Source organism: Neoarius graeffei, chromosome 1, assembly GCF_027579695.1.
Source record: "Neoarius graeffei isolate fNeoGra1 chromosome 1, fNeoGra1.pri, whole genome shotgun sequence".
In the NCBI taxonomy this organism is placed as follows: Eukaryota; Metazoa; Chordata; class Actinopteri; order Siluriformes; family Ariidae; genus Neoarius; species Neoarius graeffei.
This window is the reverse complement of record NC_083569.1, coordinates 75,029,326-75,045,314: the sequence shown is the minus strand read 5'-3', so window position 1 is coordinate 75,045,314 and position 15,989 is coordinate 75,029,326. Positions and strand designations below refer to the sequence as shown.

Here is a 15,989-nt window from a genome sequence, read left to right as displayed (position 1 = left end):
GGGACGCCCCCGTCCCCCTACCCTCCCCCCAGCCTTAGGCACATGTGTTAGAGCACGTACCTTGTGGCGCTCTCTGCTCTCAGTTTGGCTCAGACACAATCCAACTGGAGTTTGATCAAAAGGAAACAAGCGTCAGTAGGATAGACAGGGAACTATGCTAAAGTGACTACAGACGACTTCCTGTCTAAAAAAAAAAGAAAGTTGCAAACATCAAAACAGGATAATTTCCCAATATCACTGCCTTGAAATCACTGTAACTACTAGAAAGAACATTTATAATATCTCACCCATTTTTAAGCACTTCAGATTGTACTGAATTAACATTCTCCATTCGCAATCAAACTGAATCCTTCATATTTGCCTACTTTTTGTATTTGTACTTCTATTCGAACATTATAAGGTTAAACTGAAATTGATTCCTATTTGCAAGACCAAAGACCATAAGCTTTTGTATTAGAGCATCACAGAGAGAGTCATACTAACACGTTCCATAAGAGGAAGAAAATTCTTCCACTTAGGGAATTTCCATGATGATACGAGGAGATTTATAAACAGGGAGGCCATAGGGAACCTTTATAGCAGTCTAAGAAAAATCTTCCAACATAATGTTAATGTATGAATAAATAATTTTATAATAGTTAATAGATCATGTGATTTTGTATGACATGTTAAACTATGAAAGGAAATTACAAAAGAGGTAGCAAGAGTGCTCCACTACATTTCCACATTGTGTCTTGTCCTCTCACTGACCTTATATTTTTTCCGTAAAGCATTTCTTTCTTGATTTGCCAAAAGCTTAATTGGCCCCTCGTGCACAATTTAAGGCCCACCTCATACTGAACCCACTAAATATGGACCAGGCTTATTCTTTGTCAGGATCAGTAATGGCTAAATTGATAGAACCTATCCCATCTGTGCTACTTTTTGGTGCATCGTTTTTGGTTAAGCTGTTATGCCTGGGTATTCCCATGCCTCAGCTTGCACTGTCATGTGCAATGTAAAAGTACCATAAGCTCCAATCTAATTGTTGTATCTCTTTGCCAAGCTTTCCATGTGCTCCCACTCTCCAGTATATCTACTACTAGATCCTGACATGGTGCTTTTCATTAGTCATGCTTGCTCTCCAGACCTAGTAGGCAATTTCTGAGTCAGCTGCAGATACCATTATCATCTCCTTTTTAAGTTCCTGTTAGATTACAATTTCAGGAATCTTTACTGTGTTTGAGCTGAGTCTTTGTTAATCTCACTTGCACTGTTGTACTCTACTACTACTACTACTACTGTAATTCTACTGTCCAGTTTTGGTCAGAGAAGAACCTGTCCTCATAATAGGAGTTTGTGATAGGTTTTTTTCCCTTGTAAGGACTGTTTTTTGAAGAAATGTTATTGACAAAAAACTTTCACTGAAAGTCCAACATTTTCATTTTGGTCTCTGATGTCAAGGTTGCAGTTAGCAGTATGTGTAGACAAAGTTGTGCATGATTCACAGTGTCAGTGTTTCTTAGTTTTTATCTTACTTCAGATTATGTGCTGTAATGATGCCTTCTATATCTACTTTTGCATGTATTTTCTTCCCTTTTTGTGGCTACTGTTTCATAGAGGCAGGAGCCACTTTGTCATCGTGTTGTAAATTCTACTGCCTCATAGAGTAAATCTCATCTCATCTCATTATCTCTAGCCGCTTTATCCTTCTACACAGGGTCGCAGGCAAGCTGGAGCCTATCCCAGCTGACTACGGGCGAAAGGCGGGGTACACCCTGGACAAGTCGCCAGGTCATCACAGGGCTGACACATAGACACAGACAACCATTCACACTCACATTCACACCTACGGTCAATTTAGAGTCACCAGTTAACCTAACCTGCATGTCTGTGGACTGTGGGGGAAACCGGAGCACCTGGAGGAAACCCACACGGACACGGGGAGAACATGCAAACTCCACACAGAAAGGCCCTCGCCAGCCCCGGGGCTCGAACCCAGGACCTTCTTGCTGTGAGGCGACAGCGCTAACCACTACACCACCGTGCCGCCTCATAGAGTAAATATATATGCTATATTTACTGTGTGGACATGGTATCAGAAAAAATTTATTTATAAGCAGTAGCCACATGTACCCATAGGGTACCTATTTTTTGCATGTGTCTTCACAATCACAGAACGCCATGTGCACCTTGCATGCATTAAACCCTTAATGGGGGGATTTGGGGCCTGAAAGTTAGAGAAGCAGTCTTGGGCCCAAAAGGTCGCCAGTTCGATTCCCAGGACCGAAGAGGGGAATTGAGTGAATGAACAATATTTCCCCCTCCCTCTGTATCATGGCTGAAGTGCCCTTGAGCAAGGCACCTAACCCCCAACTGCTCCCCAGGCACTGTAGCATAACTGCATACTGCCCTGGGTATGTGTGTATGCTTAGTGCATGCATGTGTTCACTGCTTCAGATGGGTTAAACCAGAGGAGGAATTTCACTCTGCTTGTGACTGTACATGTGACAAATAAAAGCTTCTTCTACGTCTGTACATTTTGCAAGCCTTTATACTTTGGGTTTCATTACATTTACAAAGGCTTTATTGCAAATAATGGCTGTCTGGTTTTAGAGCAAATAATCATACCTAAATTAATTGTAGTGAAATGCATCTGCTGTGTGTAGTTGGAAAATCACTTGCTGTATGAAACACAGTTGAACAAAGCTATGTCTAAATCACACAAAATGCAAACTGCTAGACTGTTAACTGGGATAATTGTGTGCTGTTGGCACTCGGATGTCTATTACAGGGTTAATCTAAAAATTCACCTGATTTGGTTTGAGGCTATGTCATTATTAATAATGTTGACCTGCCTCACCAAAATCAATGGTCATGAAAATCTGCTTTCAGTTTCCTATCAAATTGGGGAATAAAACTAAATGCCATACCTGTCCAACAAGAAAAGCCTAAAATATATTTTATTTTATAGTACGATATTAGACTTCTCTTTCTTACTCCTATTTGTTTACATACTTTCTGTCTATTCATTGGTTCCCAGCTCCTGCCAGTCTGACTTCCTTTGCATCTAAGGTTTGGATGTGATGATGTTTGTCATAGCTGAACTGGTGTACAAATTCTGACCCTGCACTGACACAGTGCTGACTAAATTACTCGATCATATTGCAGGCTTGTCGGGGTGACTCAACAGCTCAGGGACATTATTTTATAAAATCTTGATTTTCCCTGACATGTAGGGGAGAGCGGGGTAAGATGAGCCAGGGGGTAAGATGAGCCACCCCCTGTTTCTAAGAAACAGTAAACAAATGTGACCATGTGACCACATTCAAAGGGGGGCGGGACCATTTACTTACACTTGTGGAGAGGAGCACCACATGTCAAACTTGGTGAGGGAGATATTTATAAAAATGTGTTTTTGTGCTTTCTAAGTCAATTCCATGTTTGTCCACAGTGAAGATGATTTAGAGAAGACAAAAGTAGAATAATATTTAGACACATTAGGGTTAAGTTAGTGGCTTTCTAAACTATGATACGAATGCTAATAAAAATAATTTTGATTAGCCTAATCCCCCTTTATTAGCATTTTTCTACAAAATGGTGGCCACGGGGTAAGATGAGCCATTAGATGTGGGGCAAGTTGAGCCACTGGCTCAACTTACCCCATTGGTGGCTGAGCTTACCCAATATGGATGACACTTAAGTTTTCACATTTACTGGTCATATATGACAACAACAACAAATAAACAAACAAATAAATAACATGTTAATGTAAATAATATGTTTAAAAGGTTTTTAATAAATAAAATAATGCCTTCTGTTATTACAGGTGTGCATGATGCCACGCTCATACAAAAGAAAAACAGACAGGGCCGCGCAGTCCCGTGCAGTTTTGGAGAGAGCCGCAGAGGAAGCCAGGAAAGGCAGGCCTATTCGGGCTGTGGCGAGGGATATGCATTTGGACAGGATGACTCTGACTAGGTTCATTGAAAAGATAAAGAATGGAGAGGTAGAGACAGGTTATACCAAGTTGGTGAAAGTGCATTTCTTCATTGGCCAGATAATCAAATTGGATGTCTTTGAAATAGAGGCAAGATTTCTCAAAAGAAGCCGGTCATGCCATGGCTCTGCAAGAAAGCCAACCTTTGTCTTCAAAGAGAAAGATGAGGCTGTCCTGTCAAGACAGGATATTGTGAAAAAATTGCCCCGCCCCTTTACTGTTGGGGGGACAGCACGGAGGGAGAGGCAAATGGTGTTCCCTTGCAATTTGAACGCTTGGAACACTGAATAACGATGAAATGAATGACTGATGGAATGATTGCTGCATGTTTTAGCAATGTTTTAACCTACTGAAAGAAATAAGATTTTTTTGGCACTGTTCTACTGTTTTAGTAATTTCTATAATATAGTATATCTCTCATTCCCTCGCTAACCATCCCTCTTTCTATCTATCTACGCATATCTCTCTCTCTATCCATCTATCTATCCCTCCCTATCCCATCTCGTTCTATCACCTCTTTCTTTATCTCCCCTTCTCTATGCAACGGCCCTATCCCCCACTTGATTGACTTGACTTGATTCATTGATTGCATTTCTAATAATAAAAGTTGTTTACTTTGTTAACCTACCATGTTTTGTGTTGGCTCAATTTACCCCACACAGTGGCTCATCTTACCCCGTGCATGGGGTAAGTTGAGCCACTTGACTTTTTTTTTTCAAGAGGTAATATCACTCTAACCATAAGAGCTTATCAATTATTTTTTGCTCAGATAGTAACAGTACACTTTGAAATTTGGTATGGTGTGTAGACTGGAAGCAAAAATGGCTTTAACATGTAGTTATGATGAAAAATGTAAAAAGTGGCTCATCTTACCCCGCTCTCCCCTACATCTGGTTTTTTTTAATGATATGACCCAGGCTATATTCAAATTTGTCTAAGCATTTGTTTCATTCGCTGTTTTCTTTTTATTATGCTATATTTATTTTCTATGACTTGTTCTCAAGAAATTTCTCCTCCTAGGATTTGTATTAGACCTTTTTCCCCCCTGACACTAGCCCTCTCTTTACTGCTCATTATGCACACACTGAGCATATCTCTCTCTCTTCCACTTCCTCCTCCACATGTTAAATGGCTCTCTGAGCTGCAGTCCAACTAACAGAAGTAGTGAGGAACTCTGCCTGGATCCATCAGCATTGTTTATCCGTCTCATCCGATCTTTGGGGTTTAAGCATCAACAACATCGTGTGAGATAGATGCTTGATTATTGCTATTAGGCCTATTTGTTTGCAGTGTCACCATTTATATGGATGTCAGCCAAGAGGAAAATACATAATCAGAGGATTAACTGGTCAGAGAGGAAACATTTTTAGGATTATTTAGGCTACCTCTTTGGACTGCTGCATAAAAATACACACTATGTGACAACAGTGAAAGAAAAACAACCTTTCCAAATAGGAAGTAGGCTAGTTCAAAAACCTTTCCAACCAATTGCATAGTCAAAGCTTTAAAAAAAAAGTCAAACGGATGCCACAGGATAAATCCGAACTCATTGACCGTTCCGTCAAAGGGCTTCACTTGCAATTAATGGGCAATAGACAGGACTGCAGGCAATGCAACAAGAATCCTGCAAGGGATTATGTGAATTCTTAGATGGAGATGCCCAGTGAGTAAATCAAACCATCTGTGTGCTTTTTTCTTTTTTTTTCTTTTTTTTTTGCATGACTGCATGACTTGTGAGTGTCTTATCAGTAGCTGGAGGTGAAGGTCAGGCCGCTAGCTACCAGTAGAGTGATGTAGTGGCAGACAGGCAGCAGATCAGATCAGCACTTCTGCAGGCTTTCCTCCCTCTCTCTCTTTCTCTCTCTCTCTCACTCTTTCTCCCTTTCTCTGCCCATCTGTGACAGAACTTGCAGTTTCAGGGACACATGTCTTTTCCCCAAGTGGTTAACGTTGGCTGTTTATTATTTGATGACTTGATTTGTTTTTCATCATGTGTTTGAAAAATGCTGGGGTGCTTCCCGAATGGTTTCTTGCACAGGTAAGTTGGGGTTTTTTGCAGATCTTGTCTCAGGTTGATTTTTAATTTCTGGTAATCTCTCAATAGTGAAGGCAATATCGATATTGTGATCTTTCATCTTTCCTGAACTTGTACCTTGTACCTTAGAAGTTAATGTTTATAACTCCTTTTCTGGAAGGTCAATTGTCATTGCCTTTAATTAACCCCGTAAATGCAAGTAATTCGCACTGACTAACTTGCCTAAAGCCAAAGAAAAAGCTTCAGCAATCCTTTGTTTGTTTGCAACTAATTTATCTGAGAATTTGTATCCACATAAATGAGCACTTTCAGCTTGTTCTTTTTCCAGGCTACTCATAGCTTTTTCATTTTCAATGAAACATAACCCCTGATTCATTCATTCATTATCTGATCAACTTAATGATTCATAACTTTATTCGTCTATGAACTGATTGTTTGTTTGGCTTTTCTATTCTAATTTCTCTTAACGTGCATAAAGATGATTGTCATTTGGAATACTGTTGCAATAGTAATCCATTTTTATGAAACACTTGATTTAGACAGTTGTCTTGCTTTTCTATTTAAATCCAAAAGGTTGTAAAAGGTTACTGTAAATCCAAAGCACAGCAGAATTTGAGCTCACAGTCTCAATTTCACAAGCATAACTTAACAGTCTTTAAGCATGACTTACTGTTCATGGTTGCTAAGAGAAGATTGCTGAATCGTTGAAAATTCTGCATGAGTTAAACACCGATTGTGCAGGAACTGGGTCAGGTGTATGGCTTTTTCCTTAACAATGCCAAGGCATCCTTTTTCCATTAAGTTTCTTTCACAAAGTGTTTGTAGGTAGCTTATCTAAAACTAATTGATTTGAAACGATAGTTGTTGGGATTTGCTTTCTTTTGTTTCTTTAAAGAATGGCTATTTAAAGGGGAACCTATGGAGAAGGGGGTTTTCCTCCATGCCCTTTCTTGCTCACTCATGCAATTCTCAGTCACTGGCTGAATAGAAAGTACAATAAAAGAAGCAGTTGTCATGTCTTTAATGTTAAGTCATAGGACCAGCGTGTGTGCAAGGCTCAAATTTAGGACTGCAGCCAGTCCTGTTAAAGGTAACAGAGACCGTGCCAACAGTGAATGTCAGCATAGTGTGAAATTTCTGCCTAGGAAGTGTAAGGTCTGGATTACTGACAAGTCCTTGTCCTGGCAATCTGAATGTTTTATTGTATGATATATTTGTTTGCCTTGCCCAATATTATCACGTAAAGCCTAATAAATGCAAAGTGCCCTAGTAAGACAATGTGGGCTGTTTATAACTATATAAGAACTTTTTAATGCATTGCAACCTTAGAGCATAGATAAAGTAACCTTGTGTCGGGGAATCACAAAATGTGCACTGTGAGAAACTGTAAAACTGTTTTCTAGGTACTTCACCAGAAGCGCAATCATGACTAAAGCTCTGCATATTTCTGACTAACATAGTTTTGAATGCTTTGATTTCCAGTTTCAGATTGTATCATAACTGTTTAAATTGGGGGGGGGGGGGGGGCGGTTCTGTTAACATACAACATTCATTCAATAACATAAAGACCAGGTTAAATCCTTCACTTCATACAGAACTTTATATTTGATATCAATGTGAATGTCATGTGTAACATCAGTCATTTTTGTGGGGAAAGAAATATTAGTGGGGCGGCACGGTGGTGTAGTGGTTAGCACTGTCACCTCACAGCAAGAAGGTCCAGGTTCGAGCCCCATGGCCGGTGAGGACCTTTCTGTGCGGAGTTTGCATGTTGTCCGCGTGGGTTTCCTCTGGGTGCTCCGGTTTCCCCCACAGTCCAAAGATATGCAGGTTAGATTAACTGGTGACTCTAAATTGACCGTACACTGTAAAAAAAAATCCGTTGTTTTTACTGGCAGCTGTGGTTGCCAGAATAATCCTGTTAAAAATACAGTGAAATGTAAACAACATTACAGAATAACTTGTACATTTCACTGGGATTCCATGTACAATTAATGATAACTAAATGTAAATTTTACAGGTATTCAATGTACAATAATCAATACATAACTGTTAATTCATCTAGGAATGAATTGTGAGTGTTCTCGATTATTGGTTTTTGTGACTCCAAAATGATGGTTACAAGCAATGATCTACTAGACAGATATTTTATTTGATTTAGAGTTTTACGAAATGTGCCGGAGAGCCTCTACTGACATTTTTTTTATTGTTTTAACAGGGCAATGATGTAATTTTAACTATCACATTCTGTTTTAGTATTACAGTTTTTCTGTGTTTAAACTACAACAATTTGTAAATTCTACAAAAAAATATGATCAATTCAACATATTCTTACTGTTAAATTAACAGTGGTATTTGGTTAGGAGTTTTACAGTATATTGATGTAAATTACACACTGCTTCATTGTTCTTGTATTTACAGTTTTTTTATGTCATGATTTTACATAAATTCACTGTTAATTCTACGGACATTTTTTTACAGTGTAGGTATGAATGTGAGTGTAAATGGTTGTTCGTGTCTATGCGTCAGCCCTGCGATGACCTGGCGACTTGTCCAGGGTGTACCCTGCCTTTCGCCCGTAGTCAGCTGGGATAGGCTCCAGTTTGCCTGCGACCCTGTAGGACAGGATAAAGCAGCTAGAGATAATTAGATAAGAAGAAATATCAGTATATTGTACTCTCTGGCTTTATTCCTGATGAACTCCAGTATACCCTGGTGTCAATGGAACTCACTAAGTGCATTTTGCCAGCACATCATCTTCTGATCAGCAAAGCCTGTTATCTTCAGTGCCTCATCATCTAGTTGCTATTAAAAGAGCACATCCAGAATGGGAACACAAATGTTCCCATGACTTGGCTGAAAGCTTGTGTTGAAAGACGGAGGTGTGGCATAGCTTGATGATTGTTTTAGCCACTACAAATTTAATATTTTCACATGATTTATTAGCTGACAAGGCAGGACATTTCACTAGTGACTTTTTATGGATATAGAAAATTAATCTCCTGCAGATTAGTCTTGCCTTTTGTGATTCATAAACATTAACTAACTATTCAGATGATATTACAACCTAATTCTAATAATAATTTAGCTTTTTAATTACATAGGTTACCTTACAGGAGTTGACAAGACTGACAAGACCAATATACAAAGACTTGGAGCACCTTTTGCCATATAAGATTTCTATTACTAAGGCTTGTTTTGGGTTTTTTTTTAAATATAAAAAAAAACCAAGCCTTAGTAATAGAAATTTTATATGGCAATAGGTGCTCCAAGTCTTTGTATATTGGGAGATTGCTAGTAAGATTTACCACTCTTTTTCTATGAGACTTATTTACCTTAATTTTACATTGAATACTTGAGGTCATATATGGGCAAATAACACAAATTTAAGCCTGTGGTTGCTTGCTGGTTGAAGAGACTGTAAAGCCATGAAGGAGACTGACTTAGGTTTAGAAACAAAAAGGACAGGTGAAGACTGCAGATCTCTGCCAAGGACAATCGTCGACTTGTCTATGATATGCAAATCTGCAACCACAATGACTTTATATGCCTGGATATATGTCCAAAACTATTAGAATTATGTGCTTACATGTGTCTCCCAGAAGATTACAGGTACCTGTGAATATGGGTTATACATTGGCTATGTTTTGTCACTACTGAACTTTAATGCCATCTACTGGATTTTAAGATATATGTCATTTTGAGCGCAGACTTCCACAAAGTCCAAATTCCGTTTCTCAAAACCTTAGTGAAAGAGAAAATCAATTTGTGGTTCTGTCCCATGATTTGGCTCTGTATCAAAATTTAATGGGCTCTTCCTTGACCCATACTACACCCTTCCACCAAGTTTCATGGAGACCAGGTTGGTTGGTTTAAGCCAATCATGTTTACAGACAAACAAACGGATAAACTGCACCAAAAATCTAAGCTACTTGGTAGAGGTAATTCGGAAACACTAATTGTAACACTAATACAGGTGCATCAAAATTTATAGACTTGACAAATATTAAATAGATTTTTACAGAATATTGCAGACAGTGTTTGTAAAATTGGTTGATATTAGCTAGTAATAGAATCCATTTTCCATTTTCTCGTATGGAATTTTGAACATGTTAAAATTTTGCTGAAAGAGTATGGCTTTCTCTTCAGTGTAGTCTTTGATTCAAGGTTCATTAACATTTGATTTGTGTTATCTTTGCTTAGCACTGCTGTGCTTTTAGTCCACCATAGCAGGACCACTACTGGTGGATGGTAGTCTGGATAAGAAGATCTATTAAATGACTAAATGTAAATAGTATTTGTGAGTCACCAAAACATCTCAGCCTTTAGTTTTCGGCATCTGGTCTAAGTGCAGTGGTTTGTGTGCTTCAGGACTCTTTGCCTTGCTGCTGATCGTGCTGGAGTGGATTCGGCCTGGCCTACCCTCCCCTTTGCGGCCCATCTGTGACCGGCGTGTTCTCGGCCGCTTCATTCAGGAGGCGCGGGATGCTGAAGCTGCTATGGTAAGACACATACACTTCCTACTGATTTGGTTGACATGGTCATGTATGCTACCAGTAATAAATAGGATCACTGCCAAACCTATTATAAGGGCTTACACTCTAAAAAAAAAAATAATGGGGCCAGTACCAGTTCTTCAGGGCGATGCCATAGAAGAACCTTTTTTCAGGGCTTCAAAGAACCGTTCATGCAACAGTTCTTTAAAGAACCATTTAAACCATTTGTTTGAGCAGTGAAGACAGATTTGTGTAAACATAGCCTATGTGCATTGACCAGCAAATGGTAAGAGAATGCCAGGCTCTGAAGAACCATTCCAATGTGAAGAACCTTTCGCATAATGTAATGGTTCATCACAGAGTTTTGACTCTCCATGGAACCATCCAGAGATTTGAAGAACCACTGAAGCACCTTTATTTTTTAGAGTGTATTGCATTAAGGGGAAACGTTAGAGGGTAATGAGTTTTACCAGTGCTATGTACCATGCAGTGACAGCCCTTTTACCTGTGAACCACACACTGCCATGTCAGTGTCACTGCAGTGTTGTTCTCCAAATAATATCTAGCCAGTGGTGATCCAGTGGTAGTTTTGAGAAATTGGTGGGGTGTAGGGGGGCTGGCAAATTGTGCATCACTGATGTACTGCTGTCAGTAATTATATCCTTACAAAGTGACCTTGGGATAAAATGGTTAAAGAACATGTAAATAAATGTCAGTGCCATAAAACTTTCCATATTACACTAAGGAAACAGGAAATTTTGGATATTATGCCTTCATCCTGGAATAGAGGGAAGCTTATGTTTATATTGTGTAACTAGGTCTGTGAATAGTATAAAGTAATATTTTAGATGACCGATAGACTGCCCTTACAAACATTATCTCTTTATCTTGATATCCTAGAGATTTTGTAAAGAGGAATGCAGTATTGCTGGACCTCTCACAGTTCCTCAGACCAAAGTGGATTTTGATGTGTGGGAAAAGAAGAATGTGAGTAGTTTTCTTGTCTTTATCTGGGATGTAGACAACAAAATCGGTTTATTTTATATTTCAGTCATATACTCAGAATTAGTCTTAGAGGTAAGCAAAAATTTGTTCTTGCAGACAGAGGAGAAGGCTCAAGAAGTCCAGAGAGGACTATGGCTGTTAAACATGGCCATCAGCTCATTAGATGCATCCATCACCAACTCTGCACTTCACTCCCACATAGACACGAGCGTCAGGAACATCGCCAGCCTCAAGCAGGTGCTGCGCAGCCTCAGTATACAGGTGAGTCCCAGAGTCATGAGAGATGAGTCAGAGGGTTGTTGAGTTCACAGAACAGTGACTGAACACAACTGCAGTTCTGTTTCTGTGCGTGCTGATACCATATGTGGAAGAAGGCAGAGTGCTAATAATTCTGCTAATAAGAGTTAAGCCAGAAATAGACAGAGGCTAAACAGCTTTGTGAGAGTGAGTACGTGTGATAGAGAGCGAGGACAAGAGTGCTGGATCCCACCATATCACTGACTTTGTGATAGTGATGGGTATGTTTGTAGAAGACACAGATTCACTGAATTCCTGGAAAAGCCAGATTATATCACGGTATTCAGAGGATGCTGGGAGACGGCCCAGCTATGTAGTTATTCATTCATGAAAACAAACCTCAGCTAAACCTAACCTATGTTTTGTGCCAAAGTATATCATGCCTGTAATCTGATTTCAGAATCTTCCGGTAAAGTGATTGATTTTTTTTTTTTTTATTTGAATCAAGTGCATGATGATATCAATTGGGCTGATTTCCTCATTCTCTCTCTCTCTCTCTCTCACACACATACACACACAGGACTATGTGCCTTCAGATGGTGTGACAACAGAGACATGGGAAGTGTCTTCAGTGTCGGAGCTCTTCCAGATCCACGTCAACTTCCTGCGTGGGAAAGTGAGCCTTTTGCTTGCCAGTGTGCCTGTCTGCCCGTAACATATCAGATGATTGGAGCATAAACAGAACAGGAACCCTTCTGATTGGGTCAGACCATATTAGAAGGTGGGACATTAATACTGAACATTTCAAAGGCCTTGTGCTTGCCTGTATATTGGAAGCTGGTGGACTTTCTCACCCTGAATGAAGCATGGAATAAAATATTTATCTTCATGAATTCTAGATGGCCTTAGGATGTTCACCGCTGCCTTGACCAACACTGCACACGTTTCTGTATGTGACGCGGCCTGTCACTCCTTTATCCCCATTTGACTGACATTAATTATACCTTGGATACATCTGCATCAAGCCTGATCAGATACCACCTTTAATATTTTTTTACATGTTGATTTTATGACCACTTAATATTTATATAGATTTCTACTAGCTGGATTATGCTATAATTTTTTAGTATGAGGAAGCTGTCTGCTTTCTGTCTTAACCTTTCACACCTGTAAAAATTGACCTGCTGCTTTTTAGTCATATTTATCATTTTCAGTAATGCACTGATTTTATACATATATATATATAGTGTGTGTGTGTGTGTGTGTGTGTGTGTGTGTGTGTGTGTGAGAAAACAAGTGTTTGGAGAACGTGTGTGTTTGTGCAAGAGTGGGTGAATTTGGGTATTTTGGGGAACGTGTTTGTGTGCGAGAGAGAATGAGAGAGTCGCGGAGATATCAGTGGACAGGCTGTTTACAGGTCACTTCTGGTGAGGGGAAGAGACCAAATAGTGGCGCTTTTGTGGGAAAACTTGGGGGGGAGGGGGTGTTATGTGAGGGCTGATGAGATTGTGTGTTGATTATAAGCGTCTGCACTGGATTCACATGCAAACGCACAGCGCCGCACAGACAACGGCCAAGAACAATACTGCGTCACTTCCAGGAAAAATATTGATTGGTTTGCATGAAGAACATCCTGCCTGACTCCTGCTCTGTTCACAGTCTGGTGTAATGGCCTGGGAAACTTTTGGGTAGTTGATAGTTGTCTCATGTTTCTCTTTGTGTTAGAGCTTGGATTGGTCATTCTTGTTTGTTGTCTGTCTTTTTTTTTAAACAATGTTTTTGCTATGGGGTTCATTTTTGACGTTTGTGAATCAGCGTGTCATGTAAAGAAGGAAGTTTGTAAAACTACTTTCCTGTTTGTGACTGTCTTCTTCTTTTACCACTTGTCCTATTTGGTTAATAAAATGCAAAATATTATTCTGAGAATTAGTTGAAGAAAATCAAGGAAACAATATGTGGCCTGCTTGATTGTCTTTGTTCATGTATCTCAGTGCATTTCTTGCTTCCATCAAGCCTGTGTAGGCGCAACGTGAAGATCACATGACTTAAAGATACACTCTTAGAAAGGACATGTTAAAACTGACACAAACCGGATTAAATTCTTACACATCAACGGGTGAGTTTTGGGACAACGTTTGTTGTGTTAATTTTGACAGTGTGTGTCAGGAAGGTTCACACTTGGATGTGTAAACGTGTAATATTAACACATTGTGTGCTGTCCTTGGTTCCACACTCTGAGTATATATTTTTAAAAAAAATGCCTAAAACCCTACACAAAAAAGTATTATTTGACCCAGATTAGTTAATGAAAATAACACACTTTATGACTTCAACATATTATCATGAAGTATTAACAATAAAATTCATACAAATCAAATTGCAGAATATAACCATACAAACTTATAGAATATAATTTCAGCAGTAATAAAGGTGATGTCTGACATGGGGAAAACAGTTCTTTTTCCAATTTCATTAGGCAATATGACACACAACCATAGCTTCTACATTTCACTTATTTCAAAACTTTGTATTTTGGATTGATGTAGATCTGATTATTCAAGGGTGCAGCATGAAGATTCTGGGTTCAACCTCAGTGACCAGCGAGGACCTTTCTGTGTAGAGTTTGCATGTTCTCCCTGTTTCATTCCAGTGTCTGTGCTGGAATTCCAACACAAGCACACCTCATTTTACTTAATGAGGTACTAATTAGGTGATCACCTGAACCAAATCTTATTTAATGAGGAAAAGTATTCAAACCACTGCTGTGGTCATCACTATCCTCTTGCAATAGGACCAATTTGTATGGCAAAAACAGTGCTAGCAGTACCTTAAATGTAATTTAAATTTTAAAAAATACCTGGTCATCATTCCAAAAGAGTTAAGTTTTGAGTGAGAAAAGACGGCTTCAGTTCTGGCTTTACTGGCAGAGGGATACAGTGAGCGTCAGGTTGCTTCCATCCTCAAAATTTCAAAGATGGCAGTTCATAAGAACAAGGTCAAGCAACAGACAGTGGAGACAACAAAATTACAGACTGGCAAAGGGCGAAAATGACTCTCCACTGCCCGGGATGATTGTCCCCTCCTTCAAATGTCACTCAACAACCGTAGGATGACCTCAAGTAACCTACTAAAAGAATGGCAAATGGCAGCTGAGGTTAAGTGCACAGCAAGGACTGTTCAAAACTGGCTCCTCGAGGTGGGGCTGAAGTCATTCAAAGCTAGAAAAAGGCCTTCATCAATAAGAAGCAATGAAGAGCCAGACTGAGGTTTGCTAAAGACCATAAGGATTGGCCCATAGAGAACTGGAGTAAAGTCAAGGTTTTATTATTTGCCATTTGTGCATAGACCAACAGTTCAGACACATTGGAATTTTTATGCAGGGCTCTCTCAGAGTCAACAATTTAGGAAATAAAACACTATAATAAAAAATATAATATAAAAACACTATACAATACAAAGTTAGGAAATAGAACACTATAATAAAAAAATATAAAATATAAAGCACTATACAAAAAGGTGGTAATATGTACAAAATAAAAAAAATACAAGTATTAAACAAAAGGAGAGGGCAAATGTTAAATAACAGTAATAAAATAAAAGGCTAGTCCTGAGTGCTGTTCCTGGATTATGAAAAGAGGGGAAAGTTCTCATCTCATCTCATTATCTCTAGCTGCTGTCCCACAGGGTCGCAGGCAAGCTGGAGCCTATCCCAGCTGACTATGGGTGAAAGGCGGGGTACACCCTGGACAAGTCGCCAGGTCATCGCAGGGCTGACACATAGACACAGACAACCATTCACACTCACATTCACACCTACGGTCAATTTAGAGTCACCAGTTAACCTAATCTGCATGTCTTTGGACTGTGGGGGAAACCGGAGCACCCGGAGGAAACCCACGCGGACACGGGGAGAACATGCAAACTCCACACAGAAAGGCCCTCGCCGGCCACGGGGCTCGAATCCGGACCTTCTTGCTGTGAGGCGACAGCGCTAACCACTACACCACCGTGCCGCCCAGAGGGGAAAGTTATATGGAAATATTGCACATTTTGGGAGGGGGGTGAGAGTTATGTGGGGATATTGTACAGTTAGAATATTGCACATTTATCAGAGGGTATATAACACAACCCTATTTCACAGATAATATATCACATATTGCATATGACAAGTGAAGTGAGGTAGTAGTAATGGGTTATTGTTACACTTATTCAATAGTTTTGTTTTGCCATCAGTCTG

General features: G+C 39.5%; 1 protein-coding gene across 2 annotated transcripts; it reads left to right on the top strand.

Annotated features, from left to right (window-relative positions):
- Positions 1–5,831: 5,831 nt before the first annotated feature.
- Positions 5,832–13,636, top strand: epoa (erythropoietin a). Of its 2 annotated transcripts, XR_009654968.1 has the most exons (6): positions 5,832–6,017; positions 10,386–10,516; positions 11,411–11,497; positions 11,612–11,776; positions 12,333–12,533; positions 12,652–13,636. XR_009654968.1 is itself a non-coding variant. In XM_060924860.1 (5 exons), the coding sequence occupies exons 1-5, from the start codon at positions 6,002–6,004 to the stop codon at positions 12,465–12,467; spliced, it is 534 nt and encodes a 177-aa protein (XP_060780843.1). In that variant the 5' UTR covers positions 5,832–6,001; the 3' UTR covers positions 12,468–13,636. The 2 variants fall into 2 exon arrangements, 1 of the variants encoding a protein (XP_060780843.1); XM_060924860.1 differs by having other exon boundaries at positions 12,333–13,636.
- The last annotated feature ends 2,353 nt before the right edge of the window (positions 13,637–15,989 follow it).